This window comes from Gouania willdenowi, chromosome 22, assembly GCF_900634775.1.
Source record: "Gouania willdenowi chromosome 22, fGouWil2.1, whole genome shotgun sequence".
NCBI classification, from domain to species: Eukaryota; Metazoa; Chordata; class Actinopteri; order Blenniiformes; family Gobiesocidae; genus Gouania; species Gouania willdenowi.
In genome coordinates, this window is record NC_041065.1 from 15,752,372 (window position 1) to 15,773,489 (window position 21,118).

Consider the following 21,118-nt stretch of genomic DNA (forward strand, 5'->3'; position numbering starts at 1 on the left):
TTAGCAGCAATCAATACCGGTACTTTAATGCTAACATAGGGCCTCGGATTTTCCATGTTTATAGAAAACAAACGGAACACACAGAACTAACTTCCTGAAACAGAAATAACGAGACCATTTGATTTTACGAGATTTGGCGGGATATGAGTCTATACAATAATTCTTTTTAAGTTTCACTGTACTTAAACCCTATTAAGCATTTTTGGCTTGAGTTTTTCAGTAGTTACATTAATTTAGGGAAATGTACTAAAATATTTACCCTGTAAAAGGAAAAATGGAATTGGATATACCTTGAAACTGGGAACTTTCATGTGGGTTACCTGTTTATTTAAGCTGTGTAATAAAAAGTAATGTATAACAAGAATTGTGCATTCATGTCTCTTTGTAAGAGACTCTGCCCCCAATGTCTGGTCTTTTCAGAGGTTTACACCAGTGTTTCCAGCAGTCAAAAAGCAATAGTTTTGGGGAAAGTTTGTATTTTTAGGGAAATGTCCTGTTCTTGAAATGTTTCTGCAGTTCTTGTGTTGGGCTCCTGGTCTGTAGTGGTTGAATATCCAGTAGGCCATGGAAGATAAAGAAGTTTGGCTTACTGGTTTTTCTGTGTAGGGCCACAAAAGAAACACATACACTTGTCAGACAGCTTACCTCATGTGGGTTCCCTGTTTATTTCAGCTGTGTAATAAAAAGTAATTCACAAGAATCATGCATTCATCTCTCTTTGTAGGAGACCCTGACAACTTTGGATGCAGAGCTGCTGGAGGAGTTTCTTAGAGCCGCTAAAGGCATGGAGGCCTTTTGTACGACGTCACAGCTCAGAGACATGGAGTTCTTCACCCAGTCTGTCACAGCGCAATGGGAGGTAAGACCTGAATAAACCAATACCCAAAGGAGTATTTTCTGCCTTTATGAACAGATACACAGAAATTCTGATATTAAACATCATGATTGTCAAGAAGTGTTCTTTTGACTTGGTTTTGTTCCCCAGGATGTGAACACAGAGATCTCCTCATATTTGCAACAGAGACAGTTTGACGTAACAAGGAAACACTTTAATGCAGCGGTGCTGCAGTGTGAAAGACACTTAAGCTCCGGGTTAGAAAGCCAGTCCCAGGTATCTGAATAAATAGAGAGGAATTCTTGGGAGGTGTGCTTCAGGGATGGTGCGACTAGTTCTTCTACTTTGTTGAAACACTTGTCTTCTTAGTGCCTTGGATGTTTCTGTCAAAGGGATTCTATTACTGTGACATTTCTGCGTGACTATGTTTCATGAGATTGCTGCTTCTGTCAGGGTGTGTGAATGCATGTGAGCCAGAAGGCTTAAGCATTATTTCATCAACAACAATGTCTCTAAAATACCAAACACACATAATAATTAACTATGACCCAAACAAAGGAAAGTGTTACATCACAAAACAATAAAGTTGGTCTAACCTAATGAAAAACAAAATATCTTAGAGGTATTGGTTCAATAAAACAGTGTGTATTAATGCTAAAGCTACATGTTTAACGGGTGCACAACTTTATATAATCTTTATTTTATTGTCAGTAAAAAAAGCCGTTTCGGGATGTTAGCGCCTGACATTAATTGGCTAACTCCTAGCAAAACAGGTTAACATTTATCAAAATCAGTGGTGATATGAAATAGTTAGTTAAACAATAAAATGTTATTTTTTCACACACAAGAGCCCCTGTGCAGTATACACTTTGTTTTACTTGGTTGTCATTCATCTGATTCAGTGCAGTCAATGAATTCTTAATTTCTTCAGTGACACAGATATCATAATGTATTGTAGATGAAATTTCCCACAATATATATCGATTATTGCGGTATCGTGATCATATTGTTATCGTGGGCAAAAATATTTCAGTGTATCATATCGCGAGGTACAAAGCTGACTGGTTTCATTTTATAAAATTTCTGTTTTTCTTCATGAACGAACGCTATAATGCTATAATTATCAGAATAACTGAAGGACATGAGACAGCGCTCTTATTTTTTGTCGTCATCTTTTGTTTGCTGCTATCTGGTGGTTGGGCTCTGAGGTGCAGGTTTCTCTCTCAATCTGAGAATTTTTTTAAAGTATTTGTTTTATTTTGTAAACTAAATCATCAATGACTTTTTCCTACCAGGCCTGCTTTTCCAGAGACTATTCCGAAGCAGAGTACCACCTGGAGGCCTTGAAGGAGCTGTGCGACACCCTGAGCCCCGAGGACGCTCACCGGCTTGCTCAAACTCAGCTGAGGGAGTGTGAGAAAAGGTTGGCCGCCATCCAGCGCCAGTTCAGTGGAGACCAGGACGCAGCCATCTCGGATTCAAGGTGTTAAAAACCAAAAAAAGCTAAAAAAAAAGAAATGTTTTTAAAAAAGTGCATTAATCAATTTTTTGAAACCCTGTTTTAGTTGGGCCACATTTTTTATGGTGGCCAGACTTTGCTATGATAAATGACAAATTCTATAATATTATATAATAATGTTGGTAAAACACATTTTACCACCAATTATAGACATGGTCTTATAAGAAACTACAGTATTCTTATTCAGATATATCTAAAGAGACTGCGGAGAAAAATAATAATAATATTCATTTTATTTATAAGCGCTTTTTAAAAACACAGACACAATTACACACAAGCACAAAAGAAACCAACAATAACAAAGGTAAATACATAAATAAGTAACAATCAGAAGTTAAAAGCCAGTTGAAAAAGGTGAGTGTTGATGAGTGATTTGAAGGTTGGAGGGTCAGTATAGTGTTGAATGTGTGCAGGGAGTGTGTTCCAGAGGGAGGGGGCAGCAATGGAGAAGGCTGTCCCATCATAGGACGTTGGCTATAGAAGAGCAGAGGCTGCGTGCAGGGGTATGAGGGTGTAGGAAAGCTGTGAGGTAGGAGGGGTTCCTGGTGGTTAAGGGCTTTATGTGTGAGGAGAAGGATTGTGAACTGGATACGGTAAGGGACAGGGAGCCAGTGGAGATTTTGAAAAACATTTCACAAACAAAAAAAGCATACTACCTATGAAAGATTACACTGTTTTTAATCAGCTATAACCAAAAACATTATACATTCTACCTGCAGAAATGCTTTTAGCCTTAGAAATGTAGAGTAAGTTCAAATAATTTTATTCCAATTTAATTCAACCAAACTGTTAAAAAGTCCTTTACTAGCTCATTACTCCGATCTTAGAAAATGCACAACCTGAATAATATTAAATTTTTCTATTCTGTGAGATTTTTTATTTCAATCTGCAAACTAAGAAAAAATTGTGATGCACACATTGTTTCTTTGCTGTGTGAATACGAACAGTCGTGCTCTGGGATTGATTTGTTTTTATTTCTCTCTGCAGGATTTCTCTGGCCTTCAGTGAAGATCTGTCTGCCCAAAAATATCCCACCACCAGCTCCACTCAGGTGCACTAATCCTGTTTCTTCTATCACAGCTCCTTTTTTTCACATGGAAATTGAATCATCTGAAATGTTAGGAAGTGGATAACTTTCATGAGAAAAATCTGATCTGATTTATTTAGTTTTTAATGGATTTTAGCTCCTGATGGATGATAGCATCCTTAGTGTTGCTCACACCGGTGAAGGTAGTGTCTAAGATTGTCCTTTGTTCTGCTCAGGTGATGGTGAAACCAGTCATCATAGAGAAAAAGGAGGCTGAGAAACAACATTCAGTGGAAGAAGAACCACTGAGGAAGGAGCCCTTAGAGAAGTCAGCCATTTTCTATCCTCCATTCTTACTTGACACTTGATATTATTTATTTAATTAGCTAACTAAGCAGTGAATGCTTTGTAAAATCAACTGTAAATATCAACAAATGTGCAGAGTAATGAAGTCCTCCATGATGTCATCATTGAATATTAAGAAATGCAAGATAATGAATGATTGATATGCATCTGTGTATTTGTAGGTATGAGGGCTCGAAAAAAGCTCTGCAAGCTCAGCTGCTGAAGAACGAACAGAGCATCAAAGACGTTCCCTCAGAGTCAGTTTCTCTCAAAGGGCTTCACACTCGACTGCAGGAGATTCAGGTACGTTACTCATCCACTTTGTACATTTTTTTTAATTTACTCCATCTTCTGCATGTTTTTCTGTCTAGAATTACTCCTACAGTTTTTGTCCTAGTTAGATATTTATGGTAGACAATGGCAACTGGTGGCTAGCGGCCCAGATGAGGACTAACTTTATGCAGCCCCCAAAACAAATCCCCAAAAAAGACTGTTTCTAAAGGAGTCAATTTGACACGAACAGTTCATGCTACACATAACATGCAGTTAGAAATTACTCTAAAAATACACAAACCCTATGTTTTGTTCTGTATTAATGCAAAGATTGGTTATTATTCTAAAAGCCATGACTGTTGACACAAAGATTTTGTCCTGGGCTCGAATATTACATCCTCATGTTCTTCTTTCCCAGTCTCTGCGTCAGGAAACGGAGTCCCTGTGGTCCGACTATACGAACCAGTGTTCCCAGTTGCCTGGGACAGGCTCTGTGGAGCAGGAGAGGGCGGAGCTTAAGGACCAGTGGCGCAGCCAGCAGGACAGCTTGCAGAGGCGAGGCAGCTCGTTGGGCGCCGCCCTCAGGCAGATCGACTCCACGGAGAACCACATGGTGGACTTCAGCGAGCGGCTGGACCGATACCTGAGGCAACCCAAGGACGTCACTGGCTTCACGCTGTCCAACAGTAACATTCTCAGAGACATTAAGGTACGCTCATGTTCTTCTTTACCTTATTGAACTTACCAGCTCACACCCTTACAGCCCCTACGTCACGGTATTGTAGATGTAGACATAGATAGATAGATAGATAGATAGATAGATAGATAGATAGATAGATAGATAGATAGATAGATAGATAGATAGATAGATAGATAGACATAAAAATATTGGATGTGAAAACTGAATAAAAATGTACATATATAGACATATACATAGACATACATAAATATAGTAGATGCATTGATAGACCAACAGACATTTACATTTATAGAAAGATTGAAAGGCACACACACAGACACAATGCATATAGAGAATTACAGACATACATGTAGAAACACATTTACAAAGATAGACATATACACAGATAAACATATGCATAGAAAGACATTTACAAAGGTAGATTTATACCCAGCTAGACATACACATCGAAAGATATACTCGTCGATGAATAGGCCGATAGATAGACATTCAAGATGTGTCTATGACATAGACATAGATAGATATAAAGATAATCAGAGGTTAAGAATAATCACAATAAATCATGATCATAGGTAAAAAGGTTTGATAACACACTCTTATCTAATTGTTTTTTAAAAGGAGCTGGACGACAATATCCAGAGTGAGCTGGACCAGCTGTCCCTTCTGGACCCAGAATCCGGTGACCTGGACCCCAGAGAGCACCTCCCTCTGTCCCGTGAGGTCCAGACTCACAGAACCAGCCTGGACCAGCTCCGAGAGCAAGTACGCAAGAGCGAGGCGGCGGCACGTGCTCTTGATCGCTTCCTTATGTCGCTGCGCACCGTGGGCGAGGACATCTCTGGCGTGCAGGGCGCCCCCTGCAGCGACCCAGCAGTACTGCACGAGTGCCGCTCCAAGCTGTCGGCCATTAGGCAGAGCATTGACAGCCTGAAGGGGAAGGCACCTCAGCTGGACGTCCTGCTGCAGGGAGCCAGGCTGACTGTGACCAGAGACGGATCGCCCGCCTCCTGCCTGGACATGGTGGGCGCTCTGCTGAGGAGGCTGGAGGAGGCTGACTCTGCACTGGCCAATCAACAGGAGGGCCTGAAAAAAGAGAGTCACAGCAAATCTTTAGGCCTGAGGACCAGGACAATGCTGGGAGATCTCAGGAAGCTGCAGAGTGCGATCGAATCACAGCTCCTGAGAGAAGCCACCATCCCTTCTGTACAACAAAGGTGTGTGAAACAAAAATAAATAATTCAATCAATTCAAAAACACTGATGCCTGAATGTAGATCTTTCCCAACCAATAATTTTGAACTTCTATAGTTGATATGATATATAGCATCAAATACAAAACAGTCAGGGGCCAAAGGGCAATGTTCAGGACCGGGGTTAGGTGGACTTATCTTTTCAAAATATCTTATCAGGACAATAAAAAAAATATAATAAATTAGCAGATGAGCTATCAGACTGTCGTGCATCAAAAAAACCAGACAGAAGCAGTGATAACTATGTATTTTTTAGGCTTCGAGCAATGTCAGAGCTGGAGGGTCAGCTTCAGGCTCAGCACTCAGAGATCCAAAGTCTCAGAGACCAGCAGGATAAACAAGAAGAGGTGGAAAACATCTCCCAGGAGCTGGAAACCGAGTGGAAGAGGACCCAAAAGATGTTTTTTGAAAGGTGAGGAGCTAAATGTATTGTTAAGTAATATCAGGAAACACATAGATGAAGCCACTGTCGATTTGATGTAGTTTGACTTTGCTTGTGTTGCAGGAAAAAGCAGTTCAGCACATTGTTGGAGCTTCTGAAGAAGTTTCAGTTGTGCCGTTCTCACCTGAGCAACACCATCCAGAATGCAGAGCAGACGGTCAGCGAGCAGGCGTCCTACATGGGCAAGGACAACTTGCAGAGAAGCATGAGCAAGGTGCAACATCTGCTCTTCTAAACAATGTTTTTATCAAGCTGCTGCAGTCACTTTTACATACATTATATTTGTGCATATTGTTCTACGACAAAGTTTAAGCATGAAGAAAAACTATTTTTGTGCATTGGGAAAATACATGTGAGCAGGAAAACAATTTTTCAAAAACATGCACGGGAAAATAATTTGCGCATGCCAAAACATTTTCTGAAAATTTTACACTTTTGAAATAAGACAATTTGTAGATTTTGTGCAAGCAAAAACTGTTTTTGGGGAAAAATGTATTTTTGTTGGAAGTAATTTTGCATACAGGAAAAAACTATTTCATATGAGAAAGCAATTTTAGCGCGTAACAAAATAATTATTGCACGTGCAAACAAACATTTGTTTGCGAAAAATTGTTGCGCATGCAGCATCTGTATTTGTCTATTTTTTGTGCTTGTAAAAACAGAGAACTTTGGTTGTTATCTTTTGGTAATAAAAACTATTTTCTGTCACAAAATGTATCTTCTCTTGCACAGATTTAGATTTTTCTTGTGCAGAATTGTGGCAAATTTACAGTACCTTGATTCATTTTAAATTTACACATGTTGATGGTCAGGCTCAGGACCTTAAAGACGTGCTGGCTGATCTCAGCAATCCGATGGAGGAATTGAGGAGCATCTGTAAGCAGCTGCAGTCAGAGATTAAGAAGTTCCCTGACTGTAGCGAGACTTCATATGAAGCCGAGGCTGTCACGTTAATGGACAACTGGCTCGATGTAAGTAACAGGCATAGATGCAGAGATTGCACACGTAAACTTAACATTATGCAGTAATCCTGGACAACTTTAGGGATTTTAACCAGAAACAAAAGATGAAAGTTATACATCTGTCTGACTTTCTCTTTTGATAAGCATCATTCCACCTGCTGTTTCTGCTGTACCTGCAGGTGACAGAGAAGACCGACGGCTACATGGACAACCTGCGAGTAGCGCTGGAGCTGTGGGAGAAGCAGCTGATGCTGGGAGGAGAGGTGGACGCCTGGGCCGGAGTTAAACTAACTCTGTTAGCAGAGAGCCATCCCTTTCAAAACCGGGAGCAAGTGCTAACCATGAGGGTGAGATGAGCCAATTCATGCTCAACGCTTCATTTACTCTGTGTTGTTTTTTTTAAAGCCTGACTGAAAAAAGAACAAAACAATAAATACATTTGGTAATGATTAAAGCATGCATAAATAAATAATAAGTTAAAAAAACAAACAAAAACAAATTGTACCATACATGTAAAACATTTTGTAAGAAAATATTTAAAAAAAATATTCTGTGTTCATTAAATTTAAATACCTTCAGTATTATATAATGGCATTAGAATAAATGTAAAGTATTTTATTTCATGTACCGGTATTCGAAAAAAAAAACAAAGTATTGTATATATAATTGTGTGTTGTTTACACCTCATTTGGGTTCATGTCGCGGGTCAAGATCCTCAGCAGAGAAGCCCAGGCAGTCTCTTCAGCCACTTGCACCAGCTCCTAAGGAGGATTCTCCCTTTAGTTTGAACACTTCCTCTGGTCCTACTTCCTAAAATGGGGGCCAACACCACAGTTTCCCACAATACAGGCCCTGCCCAGATACCCACACCATGTTGTATATCATTTATTATTTGTCTCTTCCGAGCCAATAATATCCAGAGACTCCAACATTTACAGCTCAGTATGATCAGCTGTCAGGCTGAATGTCGTTACTCTAATAAAACAGATTTGTATGTGTTGTGATTGTGAATTTATTCACAATCATCTATTCTATGTAACAATCTTGGATGAATATGTGTCTCACAGTCATACAACTTTTCATAAAGTACAACTTTTTCCTTCTCTAGGATGAAATTCTGAGAAACGAGGAGAACATCACACATTTTCACAAAAAGTCTGAGGAAATCCAGAGGATGCTGCAGAGTCCGGAAGCTCCGCTGGAGCTGCAGGTGAGTTCAGACGCCAAAATCCAAGGATTGATCTGCTCTAAAAACCCTGATTGGAGCATATTTAGTAAAAGCTCTTCTCATCTATTACTTACTCTTACTCACTGCTGTCTGCAGGTGATAGAAACCCAGCTGAGGAAGAGAATGGAGCAGGTGAACGAGCTGTTCAGCGACTGCACCGATGTGTTTGAGGAGCTGGTGGCCGTGAAGAAACACATCGTAGAGAAGATCGAGGAGTGCCAGGCGGGGGTCGAGAGCATCCAGGGTGACATCGCCAAAGTCGATGCATCACGTCCAGATCTTGAAGCCCAGATTCAGGTATGGAGAACCTGCAATCACGCACAGAGCATATTTTCTAAGGAATTTCACTATGTGGGTACTTTAAAAATGACAGTATTAATGTATTTTTAAAGAACTTCATGTACTGTTTTGTTTTTTTTAAAAGAATCTAAAGTATTGTGTTTAATGCATTTATATTGTATACATAAAGGTATTTAAAAAAAGTTATTATATTGTATGTAATGTATCTACAGTATAAAAAGAAACTAAATGATTGTATTGTAATTTCATACTTTTTATTCAATATTTTTTCAGTATTCATAGGTTATTATATCAGGGATTTAGACACTTGTTCTGACGGTTGCCCTTCTTGCCATCAGGCTCTGTGTGACGACCTGGAGGTTCAGGAGGACCAGTCAGAGGCCATCCTGAAGGAGGTGGGAATGGTTTCCAGTGTAGCCAGTCCTCAGGCACTAGAACTGCTGTCGGCGGATTGTGGTCGGCTTAAAGACGCCATTACGAGAACCAAAGACCTGATTCACCTGAAGAGAGAGGAGAGGGACAAAGGTCTGTTCAAGGTCATCACAGGTGTGTATCATTTGGCTCCTCCCCCTTTTGCTTTAATCCAAAGCTTCTGATCGTGGTGAATGAACTCATCTAAAGTGTTTAACATATTGTCAACATATTAGATAGTGCAACTTTTTTGGTCCAACTAGACTTCAACTTATTCATACATTACATTTTGGAAGTTTTATGTTTTCTTTTTTTATATAATATTTTCGATTGAAAATGTTAATTTACTAATCCAAATTATGACGACTCTGTTGATCAGAAAGTGGGAATCATTGAGGGACTAGACACTCATTGTCAGGGAGCGGCGTAGGTGACGTGGAAAATATATGAGGAACTAAACACATAATAAGAGGCAGCAGGCAGAAGTAGTGTTTTAATAAGAAGTTATATTTAATACTTCAAACAACAAAATGTGTAGATGAATCAACAAAGTACAAACCAAAACTGTAAAAACTAGAAACTATTTCATTCACCCTACACTCAAGATATTTTTAAACTATGGACACAAATGAAACAGAAATGGACCCTAACAGACAAAGAACCTGTTGAAAAGTGAAAAAACCTTTCCTCTGTTGTCAGTTATGACATTTAATTGTATTCTCTAAATGTAAATAAAAGCACACCCTCAAATGGTTTTTAATGCTTTGGTGCTTAAAGAGTGAACATAAAAACATCTATAGCATGAAACCATATTTCATGGATTTTAAGCTGTTAAACATTTAAACTTGCTTTTTAAACTTGGCATGCACCAATCATCACTGAACAAAGTAAACAATGGTGCTGAGTAAACTTTTGGAAAGTTCTTGCCCACTGTCTTGTACACATAGAAGGAGGATGTGATTGTTTTGAGAATATGCCATTTTGTGATTTAAATATCAACATTATACCTAAATATTACACCTTGTAAAACTTTAAGTTTTTCTTTTTCAGAGGAAAAGCAGTCGTTTGAGAAGTGGTTTCAGGACCTTCAGGTGTCCGTCAATGAGTGCTTCGAGAACCCCGAGACCAGAGCGGACGTGGAAACGTCAGTGCAGAGACTGGCTGTGAGTAACCGCTGAATTCACTGTAAACCAGGAATTACAGGTTCTTACTCTGCGTCGTGTGTCCTTCAGGGCTTCCTGAAGGCCAAAGATGCAGAGAGACATCTGGAGCAGCTGAAGGAGCGGCTGAACAGAGGCAGGGAGCAGCTTTCTCCACAGCAGCTGAATGAGATCACTGAGTGGCAAAAGGAACAGCAGCAGGAGCTTCACACCTTCCAAACTCTGTGCATCAACAGACAGGAGGAGATGCAGCAGCTCCTCACTGACCTCAACCGGTAATCCAACCCCCTGCATGCACTTCAAACCTGTGTGAAGACTTTTAATGGACATTCTCTGCAGTGTGTAAGAAATTGGCAAAAAAAACACAACTAATTTTCCCATGGTGGGAAAGTATGGCAACCTAATATGTCCAATATGTTATGGAGTGAGTGAGTGTGAAAGCAGAATCAAACGTGTTAAAAACTATTGGTGAGTACACATATCTATGTGCTCGTTCTGGACAAAAGTAGCATGGAACATCCCTAGTAAGAATAAAAGAAGAGGCGCTTATTACAGATCCTAATTCATATGAAGTCAAAAGAAAGTTTAGCACGTTAGAGCCTCATTCCCTGTCTGTGTGTAATAATATGGATAATAATATAATATATGATAATATTTATATTGTTGATAAAACAATGCGTTTCTGAAGGAGGTTTTGTGTGTCCAGATTACACAAGCAGAACAGCGACTTCAATTGGTGGCTTCAGGAGAAGGAAAAACAGTCTGTGGAAGCAGAGAGAGGGAATGAGCTGCTGAAGGAGCTGCAGGAGGAGAGGTGAGTAACATCGCTCTATCATCCGTCCATCCGTCCTCATTTCAATTCATACGTCATCCATTTATGACCTTACGTTTATATAAGTTCTGTCACATTTTCATAAAAGGTTTTCTTTCTAAACTTTTTGTTGACTTAGTTGTTCTATAAAAGGGTCATTGCACATTGATCAACAAACGTGTAAACATAGATTATAGCAAGTGCTATTTTCCATTTTCAGTCCACTGTTGGGCCAATGATAAAAAACAATGCACCTCACATAACAACAACTACATCAGAAAGCGATTTATGGTGCAAAAAAGACATTCAAGAAGACACAAGATATTTAAGTGCGTAGAATTTTTTTTTAACTAGATGCCTGAAGATACATTACATGACTTTAGTTCCTTTCATTCCACGGTGCAGCAGTAAAGCTGAGAGCATCTCTGAGCTGCTGGCATCCATACGCAGAAGAGGCATGCGATCGGAAAGCCTCCTGAAGGATGGGGATACCCTAATCCAGCGCTACAGAAACCTGGGAGCACGGCTGGAGAAGCAGGTCGAGGTGCAGACATTTCTGGAGGGAGAGTTTCAAAGCTTCAGCACCGAGGCTGAGGAGACCCGGGCCTGGATCCGTGACCTGACAGAACCTCTCGCTGCTCCTGAAACCACACCGGAGGAGATGAAGAGCAAAGCACTGGTTTGTTAATACTGTTATTATATATATTTTTTCAGCCGGGTGAATATTCGGTTTGAAAATAAAGTTTGATTTTTAGAAGACAGTTCAGGGAAAGCTGCATCTCAAATTCCACAACTAAATTTAGTAAATTATCCCAATCAGAACATTAAGGTGTTACTGTTTGTGGATCATAAATTGCTACTTTTTTTAAAGAAAATATGTGTAACCACACTCTGGTGTAGAACTAATAAGGTGGATTTCTACACAGTAACATAGAGCTGATGGACAAATAGCTCAGCAGCAATGCAGCAGCCTGACTACTGTAAAATATAAATAACAATGTGATAGATCAGATCCGTGGGGCCTCAGCTTTTCCCCAAATCCGTTTAGTTTCTGTTAATTGTCTTTCCTAATTAAGTGTCATTACTGGCCAAACAGAATTAAAAGGGTTACATTGATTATTGATTTTATATTTCTATGATTCAGATTACGTGTGAAAAGTAATGTCACGTTGAAATCAGATTACAGAGAGATTACATAGCACAAGATCTGAAATACCTATTTGCTACACATATATTTATGCAGGAAATCATCACGGAAATGATATTGTTCAACATACTGTATGTAGATGAGGATTTAATGTCATTCCGTGCAATTTTGTATTGCAAAGTTTCACAAAAAAGAGTGAAAAATAGTGTTTAAATGCTTGTTAATGTCCTTAAACATACCAGTGAGGGTATATACTGTGTGATATTGCCATTTCAGGAAGTGAATATTGTGATTTCTGTCTTTGTGTATGGAAAATTAGAGATTGTTTGTCCTATAAAACCTTCGAGAATTAACGTAGCGCTCTGAAAACCAACTCCCATAAACTCCAGGACGTGACTCTATCTAAAATCTGTTTTGCACCATTTCATTCTGACTCTTGGAAAAGCAATTTTAAAGAAACCCAGAAAGCACCAATTACCCTTAGTTAAAGTTTTGAACTTTTTCTTTTTTCACTTTCCTTCCACCAGGAGATCCTGAAGTCCAAGCCTGAAGGAGACGAGAAAATTAAAAAGCTGAGAGTCAAAGGTGAAAGTCTGTGTGGGCAGGACGACCTGCAGACGAGCAAGAAACAGCAAGTTCAGCAGAGGATCAGAGACACAGAGAGTGTGTGGAGAAAAGCGCTTACAGCTGCAGATGAAGCTGTCAACAAAGCAGAAGCTAAATCTGCATTAGAGCTCGAGCTTAATGCTTTCAAGGCCGAGACTGAACGTGTCCAGACCTGGATCGGAGAGCAGGATTCCAGCCTGAGCTCCATGGATGTTTCCACCGAGGGAAAAGAACGACTTGAGTCTGCACTCGTGAGTTAATAACTCTTTAAAGGGACGGTATTATGCAATTTTCACCCATCTCCATTTGTTTGAAGAACCCCAACAACATAGTATTTGAGGTTTATTTTTCCAAACTCGGCTATTTTCCAAAGTTATAGCTCTCTGAAAAGTGACTTTCTAAGCAGTTCTAAAAACGGGCTGTTTTGGGGCCTTCATGCATATTCATGAGTGGGCGTGTCTATAGACACAGACTTCATGCCTCGCTCTTGCGAGGTAGATCAATTATCACCAAAGCAATTTTCTTTTTGATATCCCAACACTGTTGTTATTCTTTTCAGCCAAAAAACTCCGCGTTACAGTAAAACACATGGATATTTTAGCAGCTATTGTGATTATGAGTCCGTCTCAGCGCTTCAGGCTGTGTGTTTATCACAGCAGCAGCAGCGGAGTAATTCAGCTGCTTCAAACACTCACTCTAGTTTTAAGGTGCTAAGTGACTTTCCTCTCCTCCTTATCTCTATTAACTACCGTAATAGTGCATTTAAGGTGATAATCTTTTCTTTTGTTCAATTGCTGTGTCGCATTGTGTCACGACCACGTCAGATCAAGTCAAAGGTGATTTGAGGCGATATAACGGATACTAAAAATGGAACTGCTCCCTCGGTGCTACACCGTTGCTGCCCACTGCTCCTCAGGGAGGGGTTAAATGCAGAGAACACATTGTGTGTATGTAGCTTTACATATATGACAATAAAGTACAATATATTCTATATTAAACCGCAGTGTTTGTTTTAGCTGTGAGCTAGTTGGAGAGGGAGGAGCTCACATTCTTATAGGGTAGGAGGAGCCACGATTGTCAGGAGGATGAGTTTCAGCTAGGTGACGTCAAGTAGCGGGGAAAATCCAACTCGCCCATTTGAAGCTGATTTTTACAAAATGTGGAATAAAAAGGGAGGGAGGAAACAGAACTTTTTCAACTTTGGCCCTCTGAATGAAGCTAAAGGAATGTATATCACTGTAGCAAAACCATTTATAATACTGCCCCTTTAAGTTGCAATATTGGAAGTCATTTCCTACCTTCAAATCGCATAACTAACATTAGAAGAACATTATGTGATCCAAAAATTAGATTGTATATTTAGTAGTATCATAAACTCTTCATGGTTTTTTTCAGTATGAATTTATATTCAACCCCTTAACATCTACAGCCGTTTTGAAATAATAATTGTTTACTTAAAAAAACTGTATTACGGCTTTGCTTGTTTAGATTTTTGTTGAAAGATGTCTGCTCTCTCCTCAGGCCGTTCTAAACTGCAGGTTTGATGCAGAGTCCAAGCTTCGTGATTTGGAGCAGTATTGTGAGACTTTGTGTGAAAACCCTGGTTTGGATGACATTCGGAGAAAGGAGGCTTTGGGTGCAGTCAGGAGCACCGAGCAGCAGTGGAGGAAAGTCCTGCAGGCTGCTGAAGAAGCTCTAGATCAGGCACAGAGGGAAGCCGATGGCAAAAAGAGCATCGAGGACTTCAAAAGCCAAAGTGAAACCCTTCAGTCGTGGATCCGGGAGCAGAAACAGAAGCTGCTGGCTCTCGGTAGTCATGTACCTTTTGAGGAAAGGATGCAGGGAGCTCAGGTGAGTGTGTGAATGTCTTCATATCACTTTGGGGGTATGTTACTAAACTAGATTACCTCAGCAGACGCTGTAATATCCGCCTCCGTCACTAGAGCGCCCCTCTTAACCAGAATGAAATCAACACGCTTAAAGCTGCTATCCAGAGTTTCTGAGAGAAGGTCTCAATGTCCCTCTCTCAACAGCTCTACTTCCTCCCCTGCCTCTGCCAATCTACCAGAAGCTACACCTCTACGTTTGTGCATGCGCATTGCAAAACATAACAAAGACGCATCACTACAAATACTACACATTTATTGTTAGTGTGTCTTAACTTTTGATTAAAACATGTTTATTACCTGTCCATGAGAAATGTCGCCAAATCCTGGTCCGTTCGGAATCCTTTTAAAAGCAGAAAGTCCCTCGACCTTTGAAAAGCAGCTCCGAGATAAATTCTGTTGCGGTCACAAAGACGTTTATTCACAAGCTTTGTACCCGGACTTTTCTTTTCTTTTTTAGTAGAAGCTTTATACGTTGGAAATCATGGAATGGTAACTGGAGTTTCGGAGCGCTTCTCTATGACGCTATGCTGCTAGAGTGATACCGGTTTGCTGTTGTGATGGTGCATGCGCATTCACTTTGATTGACAGTGGCCCGCTCCAGGAAGTTGTAGCCTATTGGCTGGGCAAAGTCGGCGCTTTCTTGCATTTGTATAGGGGTCTATGGACGAAGGCGGGACTTATATACTTTATTCTATATGAATGACCACCGGAAGTACTCCATAGTAAAAGACTAGTTAGGTATTTTTTTGCATTTCAAAAGAATGATACATAAACATAGATTTCTCAGAAACTCTGCATATCAGCTTCAACTCAACTTGTTGTGATTGACCTTCACTTAAACAGCTTCTGTCTGACGGACAATGTTTGGTTAGTTGAAGTCCGCTAACGGAGATCAAAGGTGCAGTCCGCAATTCTCAGATCCCTCTCTCCCCCTCCCTCCCCGTTGCTCTCTTGCCCTGCCTCCAAACTTTCTAAAGTCCCTCCCTCAGAGGTGCTAACAAGCTAACCTTAGTCCGACAGCAACATCACAGTAATATAACATGCTCTATTAAAAGTATATTAATGCAGCTCTTCTCTCTCTCTATGTGCACACACCTCAGCAGCAGCAGCAACAACACAGTGTCACTTACAGCAGCCACATGGAGGCTGCTGCTCGCACATGAACAAACACATGTACCACAGAGTTCTAGTGTAACAATTACAAATCAAACATAATGTAAATCAAGCAGCAGTAATTACATTTGAAGCAGAAAATTTGCTAATTCCATCTTCTACTCCTCCAGACCATACACTGTAAAAAAGACGGCACTCCAGCCTGGGAAAGGGGCGGGGACTGTGAGCAACAGCTGTCAGACAGTCCATCAAACACAATTCTGGCTCTGATTGGTTCTTTTTGCTTGGTCGCGGTGCATTCTGGCAATCTGCCAAAGGCTGCAGGAGCAGCAGGAGGGACTCAATGAGCATGTTTTTTTCCACACAAACTACTAGTTTGATGTAAAGCTGTCCTTACATAGTGATTTAGAGTTATGAGAGTTGCAGACTGCACCTTTAATCCAGAATACAAATATCTAGTTTCATAGCATAGGCCCTTAAGGTCGGTGTGCATGCACAAACATTAACCACACAATAAGTGTGACCAGAGTAAAGGACAAAGAAACCAAAAATATCATAGAAAACAAACAAAAAAGAGAAACAAACGAAAAGTAATGAAAACAAAACCCAAACCGATCGAACAAGCACACCAAACAAAAGAGATCCAAACATCAACAAAACTTGAAAAGTAGAAACAGATAAATAAACAAACAGATTAATAAAAAAAAAACACCATACACACCAAAAGAATAAAAAAAGATTAACAGTCAACCCAACAAATCAATAAACCAAACAGACATCTGAACACACCATTTAAAACACCCAAACTAATTAAACAAACAGATAAATAAACATGTGAAACAAAAGAAACCAAAACAAAAAAAAACAGCATAAACCAATCAGCAAAACATGCAAACCAACCAAGAAGATAAACAAACCTCCCCTAAACCAGTCTTCCCTCAAAAACCGTGGTCAATCAACATCCTGCTGTGGAACGAGGTGGTGTAACATTTTATTATGTTATCATGTCTTTGTTAAACTCTTCAGGCTGTGTTGGCATCCAAACCTGAAGGAGAGTCGCGACTGAACGCCCTAAAGCAGAGCAGTGCTTCTCTGCTGGAGGACGAAAACAAGCAGCCAGAGGTGGAGCAGCTGCTCAACGCCACAGAGCAGCAGTGGATCAAACTCCTCCAGGCAGCCCAACAAGCCGAGCTCCGAGCTCTGTCAGAGGATTTCCACTCTCAGAGCAAACAGACCGAGTCCTGGATCACCGAGCGAGAGCAGAAGATGAAATCTGTGGGCGTCCACAGCGCTCCTGAAGAGAAACAAGCTGCAGCTCAGGTACCTTCTTCAGAAGCTCTCTCGTCTAGTTCATAAAACAAAGCTAAGTTTCAAATCTGATCTGCTTTTGTCTCTTTATAAAAGGCCATTCTGGCCTTGAAGCCTGAAGGTGACTGTAAGGTGAACAACCTAAGGAGGCGGGGCCAGTCCGTGTGCAACCATCCAGAGGCTGAGGAGAACAGGAAGCTGGAGGTTCAGCAGACGGTCAAAGACACGGAGGAGATGTGGAAGAGCGTCATGCAAGAAGCCCAACAGGCGGACGCTGCTGCAGGCTCTGAGATCACTCAGGAGGCCCAAAGAAGAGCGCTGCAGGTTGGAACAGATTTAATCATTTTTAGACATTTTAAGAAAAGTTATCTTGATGCGAGGTTTACATTAAAGGGAAATTTGAATGATTTACTTTGATTAGTTGATGATTTCAAACTGATGGTAAGCTAATCTCTTAAAGTTGAAAAATGTCATTTCTGTTTCAGCTGAGAGAGTTTAATGAGCTCCATGCGGACACTGAAAGCTGGTTGAAGGACCTACAGCAGCAAATAGACTCAGCAGAGAGCCAATCAGAGGCCGAGGCCAAGCTTACCGCTGTACAGGTGAGCTAACGCTGTTTTAAAGCTACATTCAGAGGCTTTTATTTAAGATTATAAAAATTCTTATCGATCTAATAAAACAAATTGAGACCGTCTGAAATACGTGGAACACTAACATTCATCTGCAAAACATAACACACCACAATACACAACATGACTCCAAAAATAATGAAAATGACAACTGTTAGAGGTTTGAGCTAACTCTCATATTCAGTACCTGAGATTGCATACAAAAAGTCATAGTCAGAGGTTTTGCTTGGCTGATTCAATCAATGAATTTATTACAGATGAACAGAAAATTAATCAACAAGTCGTATCAAGTCAATAGAAGAACAGGCACTCATCTAAAACACAACTGTGGGCGTCTGGGTTTGCTCACTCCCTGGGCCTCGAATGTAGTTTTCTCAGCATTTTTATTCCATGTTGTTATCTCGTGTTTCTCCTCTTTTTGCTTTGTGCGACTTCTTTTGTTATGGCTCTAAGACATTTGTGATTGTCAGGGTCAAAAACATGAGCTCATCAAAGATAAAGACATGCACAAAGAATATAAGTCAAAGCATAGTTTTTCAAAAGTTACATTTTATATCTAACATAATTTGTTTAATTAGAAGATGTTTTACATTTACAAATCCAATGATCAGTTATTATAGTTAGTTAAAGATTACATTTTACTGTTGATTTAAAGTAATACGAACTATGTACAAGATTGTGATTGATTTTGTATTATTATTGATCATTTAGGAGTCTATGGTGTCTGTTTATTTGATTTATTTAGGTATATGAACATGATTTGTTTAATGTGTATTAAGTGTAGTATTTAAAATAGAATTATTTTTATTTGTTAATGATTTAAATTTGTGCATTTTGGTCAAACTATCTTTTTTAGCGTTAATCTTACTGTGATCATATCTGTTTTGTATCTTCGCTTACGTCCATGGTTGTTAATGTTAGATTTAGATTAAGTAGAAATTAGATGTTCTAAAACTGTTTGTCCTTGTTCTGTGGGGCTTTGAAAAAAGTTGGCCTGACTGAGAATGTATTTTATCAACAGGATTATTGAGTATAACGACATATAATTATAGTATTACACACAAAAAGAAACCATGAATAATAATCCAACACAACACAACACAACACAACAAAATTCCCCAATAGGACACACAACTACAAAAATACAAAACAACTTTTTAAAAAAATGACACAAAACAATAAACATACACAGAAACCATAAAAAAAGGCAAAAACACAATGAAATGAAAAAAAATGTTTAGTTGGAGAAGATTGAACCTTTTGTGTGTGTCTTCATCTTTTTGTCAGAACACACTGAGTTCCAAGTCTGAAGGCAATGCAAAGCTCCAGAAACTCAAAGCTCAAAGCCAGAGCTTGTGCTCAGAGGAGCTTGAGGAGCAGCAGAAGCAAGAAGTCCTGCAGAAAGTGGTGGATGCTGAGGAGAAGTGGCTTAAAGTCCTGGAGGAGGCCAAGCAGGTCGTGGAACGAGCAGAGCGACAGAAATCTGTGGAAGGACAGCAGAGAGACTTCACAGAGCAGAGTGAAAACACCAAAGCCTGGCTGGAGGAGAAGCAGCAGAGACTCGACTCAGTGGATTCTCACAGAGATCCACTGGAGGCCATCAATGTGGCACAGGTCAGCATGAGCACAGGCACACTGTGGGTTTACCTGGCACAATCACACACCATACAATAGCAGATGAGACAGGATAAGATAAGACAATATGAGATAAACTAGGATAAAGTAAGATAGAATGAGTTCACTATTGGTCATAATGGTGTGGCCAACAATTGCTTCTGTATATTTAGGATGTGTTTTTGGTTGTTTAGGAACCTCCTCCAGAAACAGCAGAAGCAGTTCCTCCACCAGCAAAGGTTTCAAATCACCCAAAATGATCCAAACAGTGGTCTTTGCATGCTTTGGTTTTGGGAATCTTTCCATCACATCTTATGATATTGAATTACTTGTGTCTCTCTTGCTTTCACTCAATCCATGGATTCTTTGTTGGAATGAGGTGAGGTTTCTGTGTCCGCAATCTGGGAATTACATTGGTGAATATTGGTTTACTGATGTTTTGGTGAAACTAGTGTCCTTTTTACCTTATGACTGACTTCTGAGTGTTCATTTGCCGCTCGTTCTTTGTGATTTTTACATTCCATCATCTTTGCAGTCAATTCTGAGCTGCAAACCTGAGGGTGACTCTCGGCTGTCCGAGCTGAGGAGACGGAGTGAAGAGATGGAGGAATCTGCCTATCCAGAGGCTGAGCAGGCAGTGAAAGAGTCAGAGGAGCAGTGGAAGTCAGTGCTGCAGGATGCTGAGAGCTCTCAGCAGGAGGCAGAGCTCCAGTACTCTCTCCACAGGGAGTTGGAAGCCTTACTTTCCCAGGCAGAGGAAACCAAAGCCTGGGTACGGAATCTGAAAACTCAGGCTGTGTCCATGGAGGGAAACACAGAGGGCACCAGAGCTCAGTTAGAGCAGCGACTCAACACAGCACAGGTACAACACACCTTCTCCCTGTTGATATGATGCTTGTTCCACATCTACTCATCAATCTAAAGAACAATATCCTTTTTTTTTTCAGAGCATTTTGAGCTCCAAGTTAAACGGGACGACGCGGCTGACAGAGCTGAGGCGACGAGTGGAGAGTCTGAGTGAGCAGAAGGAGCTGAAGGAAGAGAAGAAAGAAGAGATTCAGCAGATGCTCAGAGACACAGAAGAAGAGTGGAAGGAAGTCCTGCAGACAGCTGAGGACACACACAGGTACACGGAGACAAACTAATGGTCAGATATTATACACATGTAAATCCTGTTCATTGTTACAGACTTATAAATAATAGAGCTGTTTCTGTCAAAGTGAAATGACTAAATGTACAAACATGAACCAAATCGTCCATGAATTCATATTAACATGCAGATGTTTAGCTGGAAAGAGGAAAACTGTCTCATCCACATCTTTCAGGGTTATTTCTGACCGTTTGTGAAGCGGTTGTTTCTGTTCCTTCCAAATGTTGTTATTTTGTTGGTGACGGAAAAGGAAACTTTGAGAAGCTTTCCCCCTCTGGGAATCTTTGCATGCCATGAATTGCAGACAAAATCGTCTAATGCACATGTGTCAAACTCATGGCCCAGGGGCTGAATCCGGCCCAGTGGAGCATCCAATTTGGCCCGCAGGTAAAAAGTAAAA

At 40.2% G+C, this 21,118-nt stretch overlaps 1 protein-coding gene across 1 annotated transcript in view; it reads left to right on the plus strand.

Moving 5' to 3' along the window:
* syne2b (spectrin repeat containing, nuclear envelope 2b) overlaps nt 1-21,118 on the plus strand; it is a 68,597-nt gene that overhangs the window by 37,498 nt on the left and 9,981 nt on the right. Inside the window, exons 24-51 of the mRNA XM_028438126.1 lie at nt 725-859; nt 986-1,111; nt 2,131-2,318; nt 3,342-3,405; nt 3,618-3,709; nt 3,909-4,029; nt 4,418-4,708; nt 5,318-5,913; nt 6,205-6,360; nt 6,454-6,604; nt 7,203-7,361; nt 7,532-7,699; nt 8,461-8,562; nt 8,677-8,877; nt 9,219-9,426; nt 10,342-10,454; nt 10,524-10,726; nt 11,158-11,265; nt 11,668-11,941; nt 12,937-13,266; nt 14,537-14,866; nt 17,044-17,337; nt 17,422-17,649; nt 17,811-17,927; nt 19,242-19,568; nt 19,763-19,807; nt 20,104-20,430; nt 20,516-20,694. Coding sequence (XP_028293927.1) covers nt 725-859; nt 986-1,111; nt 2,131-2,318; nt 3,342-3,405; nt 3,618-3,709; nt 3,909-4,029; nt 4,418-4,708; nt 5,318-5,913; nt 6,205-6,360; nt 6,454-6,604; nt 7,203-7,361; nt 7,532-7,699; nt 8,461-8,562; nt 8,677-8,877; nt 9,219-9,426; nt 10,342-10,454; nt 10,524-10,726; nt 11,158-11,265; nt 11,668-11,941; nt 12,937-13,266; nt 14,537-14,866; nt 17,044-17,337; nt 17,422-17,649; nt 17,811-17,927; nt 19,242-19,568; nt 19,763-19,807; nt 20,104-20,430; nt 20,516-20,694 — 5,633 coding nt within the window. The remainder of the gene's footprint in view (nt 1-724; nt 860-985; nt 1,112-2,130; nt 2,319-3,341; nt 3,406-3,617; nt 3,710-3,908; nt 4,030-4,417; nt 4,709-5,317; nt 5,914-6,204; nt 6,361-6,453; nt 6,605-7,202; nt 7,362-7,531; nt 7,700-8,460; nt 8,563-8,676; nt 8,878-9,218; nt 9,427-10,341; nt 10,455-10,523; nt 10,727-11,157; nt 11,266-11,667; nt 11,942-12,936; nt 13,267-14,536; nt 14,867-17,043; nt 17,338-17,421; nt 17,650-17,810; nt 17,928-19,241; nt 19,569-19,762; nt 19,808-20,103; nt 20,431-20,515; nt 20,695-21,118) is intronic.